The sequence below is a fragment of the Clarias gariepinus genome, chromosome 3 (genome assembly GCF_024256425.1).
Source record: "Clarias gariepinus isolate MV-2021 ecotype Netherlands chromosome 3, CGAR_prim_01v2, whole genome shotgun sequence".
NCBI classification, from domain to species: domain Eukaryota; kingdom Metazoa; phylum Chordata; class Actinopteri; order Siluriformes; family Clariidae; genus Clarias; species Clarias gariepinus.
The window spans coordinates 47,562,501-47,577,500 of record NC_071102.1 but is presented as its reverse complement, the minus strand read 5'-3'; the positions used below and the strand labels follow the sequence as shown (position 1 = coordinate 47,577,500).

Genomic DNA, 15,000 nt, shown 5'->3' with positions numbered 1-15,000 from the left:
CAACTGCACAAACGCCATCTTCCCTACAACACACACACACACACACACACACACACACACAAACTTTTATATTTTCTACTGCATTTTTATTAATTGTGTAACTGTAGTGATTTATCGACAAAATATGAATGACGAATTGTGTACCTAAACAGATAATATTTAATCTGCTATATTATACACGTAGCGAACAATACAGTGCAAAATCTACCAGTGTACCCAGTAAAGAGACTGATGACTTAAACCTGTGTGCTGGGCCCCCAAGGCCTCAGTCTGACCCCACAGAGCAGACACACACCCCGCTGTAGGATGCGAGCACATGGACGAGCTGTCCAATTAAGTGAGTGATGTTTCCTTTAGCCATAAGATGAACATGTATGAGAGCATTGTGTCTTGTGGGAACGAGGAGACCTACAGTCTGTACTGAAGTATTGTACCTTGTTAGAAACAGATCACGTGTATGGAGTATTGTGTTGGTGGGAACAGGATGTTGAAGTGTCATGTAAACGTATATAAGCTGCTGAGTAGAAGAGACGAGAGCTTTTCCTCTGCAGAGAAACTGCTGCTGTATTCTGGAAAGAATCAAGTCTGTTGGCCTCAACATCCCTGGTCTCTGGAGTGGTCTTTGTGTCTTTGGCTAATCGTCCCTGAACTAGCCACAACATGATCAAGTACACATTACTGTACACACATACATATATATATATATATACACACACACACGTGTATATACACACTCACCTAAAGGATTATTAGGTACACCACACTAATACAGTGTTTAGAATAGCATCTCGCAGTTGATGGAGATTTGTGGGATGAACATCCAGGGCACGAAGCTCCCTTTCCACCACATCCCAAAGATGCTCTATTGGGTTGAGATCTGTCCAATTTTGGTGAGCTCGTGCAAATTGTAGCCTCTTTTTCCTATTAGTAGTGGAGATGAGTGGTACCCGGTGGGGTCTTCTGCTGTTGTAGCCCATCCGCCTCAAGGTTGTGCGTGTTGTGGCTTCACAAATGCTTTGCTGCAGACCTCGGTTGTAACGAGTGGTTATTTCAGTCTAAGTTGCTCTTCTATCAGCTTGAATCAGTCGGCCCATTCTCCTCTGACCTCTAGCATCAACAAGGCATTTTCGCCCACAGGACTGCCGCATACTGGATGTTTTTCCCTTTTCACACCATTCTTTGTAAACCCTAGAAATGGTTGTGCGTGAAAATCCCAGTAACTGAGCAGATTGTGAAATACTCAGACCGGCCCGTCTGGCACCAACAACCATGCCACGCTCAAAACTGCTTAAATCACCTTTCTTTCCCATTCTGACATTCAGTTTGAAGTTAAGGAGATTGTCTTGACCAGGACCACGCCCCTAAATGCATTGAAGCAACTGCCATGTGATTGGTTGATTAGATAATTGCATTAATGAGAAATTGAACAGGTGTCCTAATAATCCTTTAGGTGAGTGTGTATATATATGTGTGTGTGTGTGTGTGTGTGTGTGTTTATATACAGTGCATCTGGAAAGTATTCACAGCACTTTACCTCATTCTGAAATGGATTAAATTCTTTATTTTCCTCAAAATTCTACAAACAACACGCCATAATGACAATGTGAAAAAAGTTTGAAATCTTTGGAAATCACAATCACATGTCCATAAGTATTCACACCCTTTGTTGTGACACTCAGTGTCCACTGATCATCCTGGAGATGTTTCTGTAGACCTCAGAGGCACGATTGTATCAACGCTGCAGAAATGTTTCTGTTCACTTCCCCAGATCTGAGCCTCAACACAATCCTGTCTCGGCGGTCTACAGACAATTCCTTGGACTTCCTGTCTTGGTTTGTGCTCTGACAAACCCCTGGGTGCCAGTCGTAGCTCAGTGGTTAAGGCATTGGACTACGGTTTGGAAGATCCCAGGTTCAAATCCCACAACCACCAAGTTGCCACTGTTGTCCCTTGAGCGCGTTGGTTACCCTTAACCCTCAACTGCTCAAATGTGTAATGAGATAAAAATGTAAGTCGCTCTGGATAAGAGAGTCTGCTAAATGCCTAAATGCCTGAATGTGAATGACTTACTGACTTTACCTCACTGTGTATAGACATGTGTGTGTCTCCAAATCATGTCCAATCAACTGAATCCACAGGGGGACTCCAATCAATCTCCAGGATGATCCGAGTGTCACGGCAAAGGGTGTGAATACTTATGGACATGTGATTGTGATTTCCAAAGATTTCAAACTTTTTTCAGGTTGTCATTAAGGCGTGTTGTTTGTAGAATTTTGAGGAAAATAATGAACTTAATTAAAAAAGTAAAGCACTAAGAATACTTTTTGGATGCACCGTACACACACACACACATACACACACACACACACACACACACACACACACACACACACACATGTGTGGTTTACAAAAATTGAAGCACTGTAAATACTGTACTTTCCAGATGCAGTGTGTGTGTGTGTGTGTGCGCGCGCACAGGGTTGTGTATATGTTTGTGTGTGTGTGTGTGTCTGACCGACGTGTCCGCTGCCCTGAGGGTCACACACACTCCACAGGAGCTCCCGGTGCGCGCTGCTGATGTCAGACTGGACGAGACGCACTAACTGCTTCCAGCGTGTTTGACTGACAGTTGGCTCCTCTCCAGCCCCGCCTACTTCCTGCAGCAGAGAAAAGGCACGGCACAACTTCTGCCTTTTGGCCCTCACCAGCTGCCGTACCTCCTCCTGCACACACACACACACACACACACACACACTAATTTTGCTGCTCAGTCGTTACACAGTAAAATGGGACAATTGAATTCTAACCTTTAATTCTTTATTCGTTTTTACTCATTGAAGAATTCTAATGAAATAAATAATTACAATTCTATGACCACAATCACATGTAACAAACATCACCACCACAGGGAGGCTGGAAAACTGGGGGATTATTATAGGATGCCTTGACGCGTCTCTTCAGGTTTGTGGTATTTTTCCCAGTGATTGTGTTCCCCCACTGTTCCCCCTCCGATATTACGACACATCAGCTTTTTCTCTCGGGTTCAATATGAAGAAAATGGACCTAAATCTCGTCTCTTCTCTTTGGCCCAGTAATCCTGCTGTGATGATGAGGAGTTAAAGACGACTGAGGTTGTAACGTCCCGTCACTGCGCGTGTAAACTACTCCTGATACGCCGCGCGCCGTGACCCGGGACACACCGCCGCTCGTACCGTGAGGAATTATTATTCTTATAATTATTATAAAAATATATTTTTTTTCTGCCATTATTTTCGTTGGTAAAATTAACAGACACCAAAGGTGATTACAGTAATTTTATAGATCCGGTTTTATCCTCCTATTACATTAATAATAATAAATAAAAATAATAACAATAATAATAATAATAATCTCCACACACCTTGAGATATTTTTTGTAGTTGTTGTAGACGACGGCCAGGAACACAGACATGAAGGTGTACGTGTTAATGATGATGTACAGGATAAAGAAAATGGCAAAGAACGAGCTGTAGTTGTAAGCTGGCATCCTTCTCACACACACACACACACACACACACACACACAGAAAGAGAAATAGATCAGACACAGACACATGACATTTGCTCAAAGCTGAGGTGTACAGGTGGGTAAAAAGGAGGGGGTAGTGGGGCAGTGATGTGTGTGTATCTGTGTGTGTGTGTGTGTGTAATGGGGGGGGGGTAACTTACATGACGTCAGGACTGTTGGCCGTCGTAACTAAAACGTACAGATCAAAAACTATCTCCAGGTAATCTGTAAAGTACGGAGCGCCATCGATAGTTTTAAGATTCCTGAAAGGTAAGAGAAGAACAGAGTAATACATTCTTAGAGTGTGTGTCTGTTTGTGTGTGTGTCTCTTACGCTTCTGTGAGAGTGTGTGTGTGTATGAACCTTTTGCCCAGTAGTTTCAGAGCCATGAGTGAAAACATCAACAAACTGAAAATGAAGAGGAAAAACACCACCAGGATCTGAGGAAGTGCATTACGAATACTCCTGAACGCCCTGCGCAGCTACACACACACACACGCACACACACACACATATACTGTATACAGCAGAAATCAAATAACAACATATGGTTACACAACCAAAACAAGATTTTTAAAGAAACTGTGCGTGTGTGCGTGTGTGTTACCTGTCGTCCTTCTGTGATGTTGATGAGCAGGAGAGGCCTTAACACTCTGGACCATCTCACAGCCCAGTGTCCACACAACCTCAAAACAGCATACACACCCAGATCCACCACACACAACTGACACACACACGCAAACACACAATCAAAAATAAGAACACAAAAGATCAGCACACTATGCTGCATTGTGAAACAACAGGCTTTAGGACTGTAGCACACTGTGGGGTTCCTCAGGGCTCGGGTCTGGGTCCTGCCTTATTTTCCCTCACTTTGTCTTCCTATTGAGTAATTATTATTATTAATAATAATAATAATAATAACAACAACAACAACAACAACAACAACAACAACAACAACAGTTATTCTTCTTTTTCTTATTATTAATAGTAGTAGTATACAGTTTTTAGAGTATTTCCTATATTTATCTCCTGTTATATTTCTGATTGAGTTTCTCCACATTAATGAGTCTCCAGCATTAAACCAGTCCATAAATGTAGATGTAAAGCAGTTAGTTAGATCTTGCTTCCTCCACCTGTGGAACACTGCGACACTCAGTGGTGTGTGAACACCTGTGGTGGAGTGTTGTGTGTTTATGATTCAGCACTTAATGATTCACAGTCTGACCGTCTCCAGGAAAACAGGACAGATTCCTTCCTGTCTAACAGCAGAAGTGCTGAAGGGGTAAAAACTGGGGTTATAGTATAATCTTTCAACCCTACCAAACACACACACACACACACACTCAGCATTTTCTCTGAAACACAAATCTGAATGACCACAGTTTTGTTTCTCAAAAGAGTGGTATGTGTGTGTGTGTGTTTTATTACCGTGATGGTGACGATGATGCAGATGTTTTTGGGATCTCTGATGAAAACACAGCGAGGAATTACTTTAGCGTAGTGAATCAACCGTGCAGAAAACACCATCAGACAGAGGAGCTCGATTACTGAGGTGGTCTGAGACACACATACACACACACACGCACGCACACAAACACACATAGCATTATCTTAAATCTAATTAAAGGATTATAAATGAATGAAAACAATTCTGCTTAAAAAAGTCAGAATCAGTTTTAGACATGCAGTATATAGTGTACTATTTTTTCTACCCGACCCCCCCCCCCCCCACCGTAGAAGAAAACAACAGCCAGTTAGCAAAATAAGAAATAAGAGAAATTATATAAATAAACAAATACAAATCAAACAATAATAATAATAATAATAATAATAATAAAAACTCAAATGTAATTACAGATCAAATTTAGCTGCCACTTTGATTATTTTTAAAGTGGCTCATATTTGGTTGCCAAATACCATAAAACTCCTGAGTGGATGCCTTTATTGAACAGCGAGTCTTTTCCAAATGGATAAAATACAAGACCTCTTTAATCCAGTAAGCGCCCCCTGGTGACAACTTACCAGTTGGAGGACAACTTACCTCCTTCCACTTAAACAGGATCATGCCGGCCTGGGCGTCATTTAGACAAGCACCACTTGAGTCAACACCAAAAGGTCCAATGAAAGGGGAAGGTTCTAATGGTATTTGACATATTTTTGACAAAGTATTAAAAATAAAACTCCAAAAACTATATAACTTTGGGCGTGTCCAGAACATTTGCAGTAGCGTAGCTGGTTCCCTGTTTTACATCGGTCTACATGTGGAATCAAAGTCCTCTCTGATCTTAGCTAGTACAGTGGAACCTCAGATTACGAGTTATGTGGTTTACGAGTGTTTCGCAAAATGAGCAAATCTTTTTAATAATTTTTTACTTGAAAAACGAGCATGTCTTGGTTTACGCACAGAGTATCTATCATGTTTCACGCAGCGTCACGTGATCACAACTGAGCCAATAGTTTTTCTCTCTTTTGCGCTGCGGAATTGTGGGTAATCGTCTCCCCTGCTGGGTCTTAGTGCTCGTCTCTTAATAGTATAATCAACATCCGTGCACGCGTGTACTGTTAACTTTAACACTGTGACCACGTGTGTGTGTAAAACATATTTTATTTTATGTTTGTAAGCGTGTTTGTACAGCGCGCGTGTGCGCGCATAATGCAAAATCAAGTCTCATTAGAGGGTAAAGATTAGGGTTGTGACGAGACGCTTTTCCCACGAGACGAGACGAAACACGAGACTTGGTTCACGAAAACGAGACGAGACTTTTAGACATTTTTTAAAAAGAAATCCTCAATATTTAAATATATGTTTTTCAACTGAAAAACACAAAAGGCAAAAAATGCATGTCCATTTTGAAATGAACTTTATGAAATAAAACTTATAGTTTGATGAATGATATGCAGTAATAACATGTAAACAAATATTTTGCTAACCATTTTACGTTAGTATGCGCTCATGCGAGTGTGCCCGCAATCTTGGGGTAACCGTGGACAATCATCTGTCATTTTCCCCACACATCGCTAACCTTACTCGCTCTTGTCGATTTCTTCTTTACAATATCAGAAGAATTCGCCCATTTCTTTCTTCACAGGCTACTCAGGTGCTTGTTCAGTCCCTTGTTATTTCAAGACTGGACTACTGCAACTCACTCCTGGCAGGCCTGCCTCTGTCCACGATTCGTCCTCTGCAACTGATCCAGAATGCAGCAGCACGACTCGTTTTTAACCTTCCCAAGTTCTCCCACACCACCCCACTCCTCCGCTCCCTGCACTGGCTTCCTGTAGCTGCCCGCATCAAATTCAAAACACTGATGCTTGCCTACAAAGCCAAAAATGGCCCAGCACCCACTTACCTCTCTGCGCTAATTACACCACGCACTGCACCACGTTGCCTCCGATCCTCCAGCACTGCTCGCCTCATCCCACCATCTCTCAGGGATCGAGGGCGGCATTCATCCAGGCTCTTTTCTGTTCTGGCACCTAGATGGTGGAATGAACTTCCTCTAGATGTCCGTACATCAGAGACTTTGACTATCTTTAAACGACGACTCAAGACGCATCTGTTTCTCCAGTACTTGGACTAACCCCCCCCCCCCCGAAAAAAAAAAAAAAAAAAAAAAACTCAGTTGTGTTGGACTAATGGTACTTAGTTATTAACCTAGTTAACCCAGTGTAAGTATGTATCCAATGTTGTAAACATTAAAGCACTTTTTGTAAGTCGCTCTGGATAAGAGCGTCTGCCAAATGCCTAAATGTAAATGTAAAATGTCTAGCGCTCCGATAAAGTGTGCGCGTGTGTGTACATTAATGGAGAGACTGTTTTATCGGAAAAATTTGCAAGGAACATTGCTAGTCACACTCGTGTGAGAGCATACTAACGGAATCATTGCTGTAAAGTAAAAAAATAAATAAATAAACCGGCACATTACCTTTGAAAAGAATCGCGACGGAGCAGAGTTTCTGTATAAGGCAGAGTGTGTGTGTCTGGCGCTGTGTTTGTGTGTGTTATGTGCGTGCACACACCCACCCACACACATACGCACACGCACACACGGCGCCTGCGTGAACAAACAGAAACACTTATCTGTCAGGATTTATTTTTACTTTTTTTAAAGGTAAAGTGCAGGTTAATTTGTTTTATTTTTACTTTATATTTTGTATTCATTATTTTTATGTATTTATTTTTTGGGGGCTGAAGAACAAATAATTTGAGTTTCAATTATTTCTTATGGGAAAATTTTATTTGGTTTATGAGTGTTTTGTAATACGAGCCCACTTCCTGAACGAATTATGCTCGTAATCCGAGGTTCCACTGTATTTGTTCTTGTATATAATTTTCCCATTTATCTTTTAGTGATCTAATGTGGCTGAATTACTTGTGTTTAAAAATTTATAGAGCATCTGGTTTACATCTATAAACAGAATCTAGGAAGGATAGGGAAGGAGACAAAGGGAAAGGATCAGAATTCAGGAAATGAAATTCCCCAGCTATAGATATCAATAAAAATGCGTCCTGGGAATGTTAAACTAGCCAAAGATGTTGTCAATGTAAAGGTCGTATAATGACACAAGACTACACTTAAACAACACTGCAAAAGCATGATCTAGTACGAAGCAAACAGAGTGACCGTTCAGTGGTGCTATCGAAGATAGATCAGTAAGCTTGAAATGACGCTGAAACTGATTCCAAATTTTTAGGGAGTATATAATCAGTGGGTTTGAGGTAAAACAGGATGTGATCTGTTTTTGTAGGAATTTAGCACATAATAATGATGAGAGATATAGATTTTTTTATTTAATTAAAATGTATTTGTATAGCGCATTTAACAATTGTCATTGTCACAAAGCAGCTTTACACATTCAAAAGAATTATTTAAGTTTGTATGAGATGTGAATGTGTATAAATTAGAATGATCAGATAGTCCCTGGTCAACAAGCCGAGGGCGACAGTGGAAAGGAAAAACTCCCTGAGATGGTAATAGGAAGAAACCTTGAGAGGAACCAGACTCAACATCCTCATCTGGGTGAAACGGATAGCAGAGATTGATCCGCATTCATACTGTGTAAGACTGGAAGTTTAGTATAACAGGAGATGTGTTTATTTAAAAAGGGAGTCCAGACCTTACTGCGTTATGAGGAAAAGTAACTGGATTACAGTAATGCGTTACACAGTAACACATTAAACCCAATTCTGTTAGTCACTCATATGATGTGTTCACCACTGGACTGAGCTCACCTTCCTCAGGTCTGACCATCCCAGTGCAGTCGTCCCTGAACTGTACGTAATCCTCTGATGCAGGTATAGACCTCCACAACTGTATAGACTGTGTAACAACAGAAACTAATCTCACCCCTATCCCTGCTGCTATGTCCTCCGGGCGAAGAAAAAATTAAAGTATGTATTGATCCCATTGATGATTTCTCTGTAGCTTCATAGACGGGAGGATTGACATCATTTTGCGCCCAGCACAACACTGCTCTTACATTAGCAGCCCAGTAATAATAAAGAAAGTTTGGAAATGCAGTTCTTCCTGATTCATGAAGATTCACAGCAGTGATTCCGTTAGTGTGTCGCTTAATCGAGTGTCATTAGAGAGATTTCTTGTTTATTTTTCAGATAAAACACCACTGTATTGTCAGTACGGCTCCTATTGTTTTGTAGTTCACAAAAACAAAAAAAGAGGACATTGGGCATGCCTGAATAAATATAATTAGCTGAAAACATCAGATGAAAAGATTTCAAATACGACAAACCCACCACCTTATCACAGGGGGTGATATACATTGTTCTTTCATTGGTTTAGATCGCAGTCCCCCTAAAAAAAAGACGCTACCTCCAAAAATTTAGACAGATTTCTTGGAGGCTAATATAAAAATGTATTATATTTATTTATAACACAACAACTGCTGCATGTCCAATGCCCTTTTTTTTTGGGAACTACGAAACAATAGGAGCCGTACGGACAATATAGTTGTGTGAATGTTTTTTAAAAATATATGTTTTTTTTTGTGTGATTGTGTTCCCCCACTGTTCCCCCTCCGATATTACGACAGATTAACTTTTTCTCTCTGATTCAATATAAAGAAAATGGGCCTAAATCTCGTCTCTTCGGCCCAGTAATCCTGCTGTGATGATGAGACGTTAAAGACGACTGAGATTGTAACATCCCGTCACTGCGCATGTAAACCACTCCTAATACGCCGCGCGCCGTGACCCACCGCCGCTTTCTCCTGATACGCCGCTGAGTGCTGTAATGAATGAACAACGTATCACAGCAAATTGGGGCCAAAGCTAATGTTAGTTTTTATTTCTTTAAACCATATTTTGGTCTTATCTTTCTTACAGTATTGCATGCCGATTTCGTCACTGTCACGGTTCACCGACATCATCATCGCGCCTCGTCATTGTCTCATCATCGCATTATCTTAGTCACAGAAAATAAAGGTCCCTAATGATATATATTTTTTATCATTATTTCCATTTATGAAATTAACACTAATCAGCTTTGAGGCAAAGCTAATTAATAAGGATTTTTTCCTTTTCACAGGATGGGTAAAAGATTTAACACCCATTATAAGAAAAAGATAAGCTCCAAATTCGCGAAAGCAGAACAGAGCCAACAAAGATAGAAAAAAGGGAAGAAAAAAGAAAAAGAAAGACAGAGGAAAAAAAAACTAATTTAAAAATGTACTGCTGACTAGCAACCCTAACCCTAGCACACTTTAAAACCAGGTGATTAACCCGTGTCCCGCGTCTGGTTGGAGATCTCGTCACATGGACGCCCCGTGTGGTCTGTCTGGGATGCGTTTCCTACAGTCTACCTGAGCCTCTAATAACCAACTGGACCATAGGAACTTCTCCACATCTCCTGTTATACTAAACTTCCAGCCTCCTAACACACAGTATGACTGCAGATCAATCCCCGCGATCCGTTATCACCCTGTTGAGTCTGTTTCCTCTCAAGTAGGGCTGAAACGATTCCTCGAGTAACTCGAAGCCTTGGATTACGAGTAACGCGGTTTGCGAGTGTTCCGCAAGACGAGCAAAGATTTTTTATAAATTTTAACCTGAAAAACGAGCAAGTTCTGGTTTACGAGCACCGAGTATCACGCATGCGCTTCTTGTTTTGACGCCGAGTGTCACGTGATCACAACTGAGCCAACGGTTTTTCTCTCTCTTGCGCTGCGGAATTGTGGGTAATCGTCTCCTCTGCTGGGTCTTAGTGCTCGTCTCTTACTGGTATAATCAACATCCGTGCATGCGTGTACTGTTTACTATAACACTGTGACCACGTGTGTGTGTGAAACATATTTTATTTTGTGTTTGTACAGCACACGTGTACTGTTTCTTATAACACACGTGTGTGCATGCGTGTAAAGCAAAAGAAACACTTATTACAGAGGTTAAAAATCCATTTTTCAAAACAGTCTTTCTTCGATTATGTGTGTTTATTTGAAATTCGAATAAAAAAGGTTTACTGTGTAGAAAACTCTTATTAGAAGGTTAAAAATCTATTTTCTCCCTCAGCCTCTCTTATGTGCACGCGCACGTAATTTCAGACTGTGCCGGTTCACACACTCTCTCAGGACGGGAGGGGCTTCACACACACACACAGCGCCTACACGCACAAATGGAAACACTTATCTGTCAGGATTTTTACTTTTTTCAAAAGGTAAAGTGCATGTTAATTTGTTTTACTTTTTTCTTTATATTTTGTGTTAATTTTCCAAGATGGCGCCGGTGAGGTCGGCTGCCGTCACGACTGCTCCGACCAGATTTTCTTTGTTTTTGTTCTTTAAGTTAGTTTTTACAGTTTTAAAACCAGTCAAATTACCACCATGGGGTATATTAGTTATGATAGAGACACTCTTGTTTCTATTGGTATACAATGTACTCACAATTCGACGTTTTTAACTCCGGATCCGAGCTGGCCCTGTGAGATCCTGAGAGAGAACAAAGGACGTGACGCAAAGCGGCGGCCCCGAGGGAAACGAGCCGGCGTCAGGAACAGGCTGAGAGCCCGTGCACACCGCACACCTCTGCCTAGCATCCTGCTCGCCAACGTCCAGTCACTGGAGAACAAGCTCGATGACCTCAGGGCCAGGATAAAGTTCCAGAGAGACATTCGGTACTGCAATCTCCTCCGCTTCACCGAGACATGGCTGAACCCAGCGGTGCCGGACCACGCCATCCAGCCGGCCGAGTTCTTCTCGGTTCACCGCATGGACAGGACGCGGGACTCGGGGAAATCAAGGGGAGGCGGCGTGTGTTTAATGGTGAACAGCAGCTGGTGCAACAGCGCGAGAGTTGTTCCTCTCACACGCTCCTGCACACCAAACCTGGAACTACTGTCCATCATGTGTCGTCCTTTTTATCTACCTCGGGAGTTTACATCGGTCATAATCAGCGCCATTTATATTCCACCACAAGCGGACACGGACACTGCCTTATGCGAGCTGCATGAGGCACTCACACAGCACCAAACACAACACCGGGACGCTGCGCTTATTGTGGCGGGGGACTTTAATAGTGCCAACCTCAAGCGTGCAGCGCCAAACTTTTATCAGCACATCACTTGCCCCACCAGGGGCAAAAGGACACTGGATCATTGCTACACCACAGTCAAGGACGGCTACAAGGCACAATCTCGCCCTCCGTTTGGTAAATCCGACCGTCCGCCATCTTCCTCATGCCAAAATACAAACAAAGGCTGAAACAGGAAGTTCCGGTTCAGAGGGAGGTCGCGCGCTGGACGGACCAATCGGTGGCCGCGTTACAGGACGCACTCGATGACGCAGACTGGGACATGTTCAGAAACAGCTCCGATGGTGACGTCAGCGTGTTTACGGAAGCGGTTGTGGGATTCATCGGGAAACTAGCGGATGATACCGTGGAAAAAAAGACTATTAAAACGTTTTCCAACCAGAAGCCGTGGGTGGATAAAACCATAAACGACGCTCTGAAATCTCGCACCGCTGCCTACAACACGGGACTCGCGTCGGGGGACATGGAACCGTACAAGGCTGCGTCATATAACGTCCGGAAGGCGGTGAAAGAGGCGAAGCAGCGCTACAGGAGGAAACTAGAGTCACAACTCCAACAGAGTGACTCTAGGAGCCTGTGGCAGGGATTAAGGACAATAACGGATTATAAAGCACCAACATCCGGTATGATAAACGCAGACGTGACTCTGGCAGATGAGCTGAACATTTTCTATGCTTGCTTCGAGGCTGCAGCTAAAGACGCTAGCGATGCTAATGCTTGCGGCGCTAATAGCTGCAGACAGGAAGTACCGGAAGCGCGTTCATCGTCACCGAGCATGACGTGAGGAGAGCCTTCAAGAGAGTGAACACCAGGAAAGCAGCAGGACCAGACGGCATCTCAGGCCGTATTCTCAGAACCTGCGCAGACCAGCTAGCACCTGTGTTCACTGAGATATTCAACATCTCTTTATCTCAGTCGGTGATCCCCACATGCTTCAAAGAGTCCATTATTGTTCCTGTCCCCAAGAAACCTTATCCTGCTTCCCTCAATGATTATCGCCCTATAGACCTCACTTCAGTAGTGATGAAGTGCTTTGAACGCCTGGTCAGAGACTTCATCATTTCTTCACTACCAGACACACTAGACCCACTACAGTTTGCATACTGTCCAAACCGTTCCACGGACGATGCAATCTCACATCTCCTCCATACATCTCTCACTCACCTGGACACTCGGAGGGGGAATTAATTCCCTCCACATTCACCACCAAGCTGGAGCACCTGGGACTCAGCTCATCCATGTGTCAGTGGATCTCCAATTTTCTGACTGGCAGACCACAGGCAGTAAGGATGGGCGGCCATGTCTCAGCCTCCATCAATCTCAGTACTGGAGCCCCCCAGGGTTGTGTTCTGAGCCCCCTGCTGTACTCTCTGTACACCTCTGACTGCGTGGCCACTACCAACTCCACCACCGTCATCAAGTTTGCTGACGACACTGTCGTGGTGGGCCTGATCACCAACAATGATGAGACGGGCTACCTGGAGGAGGTTAGAAATCTGGAGAACTGGTGCCAGAGAAACAATCTCCTCCTGAACGTCAGCAAGACAAAGGAGCTGATAGTGGACTTCGGTACAAAGCAGGTGAGGAACTACCAGACCCCCATCATCAACAGGAGCCCAGTGGAGAGAGTGGACAGCTTCAGATACCTCGGTGTTCACATCACGCAGGACCTGACATGGTCCTGTCACATCAACACCGTGGTAAAAAAGGCCCGGCAGCGTCTCTACCACCTCAGACGCTTGAGAGACTTTAGACTGCCCTCCAAGGTGCTCAGGAATTTCTACTCCTGCACCATAGAGAGCATCCTGACGGGAAACATCACGACCTGGTTCGGGAACAGCACCATGCAGGACAGACGAGCTCTACAGAGGGTGGTGCGATCAGCTGAGCGCATCATCCGCACCGAGCTCCCTGACCTGCACTCAATCTACACCAAGCGGTGCTGGGCCAAGGCCAGGAAGGTCGTGAAGAACCTCAGCCATCCCAACAATGGACTGTTTACTCTGTTGCGGTCTGGGAAGCGATTCCGCTCTCTGAGGACCAACACAGAGAGACTGAGGAGGAGCTTCTTCCCGCAGGCGATAAGGTCTCTCAACCACACCACTAGGCAAAACTAACACAATATTTTCACAATTCTCACAATCAATAAATCATTTTTTTAATACATCCATGGACACTATGGACAACTCCACGCACATCACATCTACACTACATGTTTACGTTTACCTTCTGGACCATTGCACAAAGTCACTTTAATAACCACTGCACAAAGTCACTTTTTCTATGCATACTTGCACACCATTATAGTTCTATGTGTACAGTATATTTCTATTTTCAGGTTCTATTTTTTCTAGTTAAATTTTTATTTAAATTTTCTATCATATTTCTTCTATTGATATTTATTACTTATAAGTTTAAATTCTCTTTTTAAGGTCACTGGCGGTCGTGTAAGCATTTCACTTCATTTCGTACTGTGTATGACTGTGTATGTGACAAATAAAATTTGAATTTGAATTTAATTTGATTTAATTATTTTTATGTATTTATTTTTTGGGGGCTGTGAAACAAAAAATTTGCGTTTCCATTATTTCTTATGGCAAAATCTTCTGCCTCAAAGCTTCTTTTAATTAATTTAAAAAGCATTCGTTATGTTTTTGCGCAATTATTTGTTGACAAAGTGCGCTCCTGGATGCAAGCCGCCAGTAAACATCAACAAAGAAGAAGCGCTTACGTCACCCAAAAAGCAGGAGGAGACGCAAACAGTTAGCTGTGAATTGATTTGATGGAGCGCTCTGATGTCGGCTGCAAAATGGAAAGGAGCGATAAAATTATCAGCGAGCCAATAGAAGAAAAGAAACAGCAAGAGAAAACAACAGAAATTGTTAGTAAAGGTTTATATGTTATGCCTG

At 42.8% G+C, this 15,000-nt stretch overlaps 1 protein-coding gene across 1 annotated transcript in view; it reads right to left on the bottom strand.

Moving 5' to 3' along the window:
* The window catches only part of tpcn3 (two pore segment channel 3), a 22,405-nt gene that overhangs the window by 5,228 nt on the left and 2,177 nt on the right, over positions 1-15,000 (bottom strand). The window contains exons 4-10 of the mRNA XM_053492972.1: positions 4,978-5,106; positions 4,154-4,270; positions 3,910-4,028; positions 3,708-3,809; positions 3,401-3,527; positions 2,516-2,723; positions 1-23 (exon numbers count right to left, since the gene is read on the bottom strand). The exon at positions 1-23 is cut by the window's left edge and continues 122 nt beyond it. Coding sequence (XP_053348947.1) covers positions 1-23; positions 2,516-2,723; positions 3,401-3,527; positions 3,708-3,809; positions 3,910-4,028; positions 4,154-4,270; positions 4,978-5,106 — 825 coding nt within the window. The remainder of the gene's footprint in view (positions 24-2,515; positions 2,724-3,400; positions 3,528-3,707; positions 3,810-3,909; positions 4,029-4,153; positions 4,271-4,977; positions 5,107-15,000) is intronic.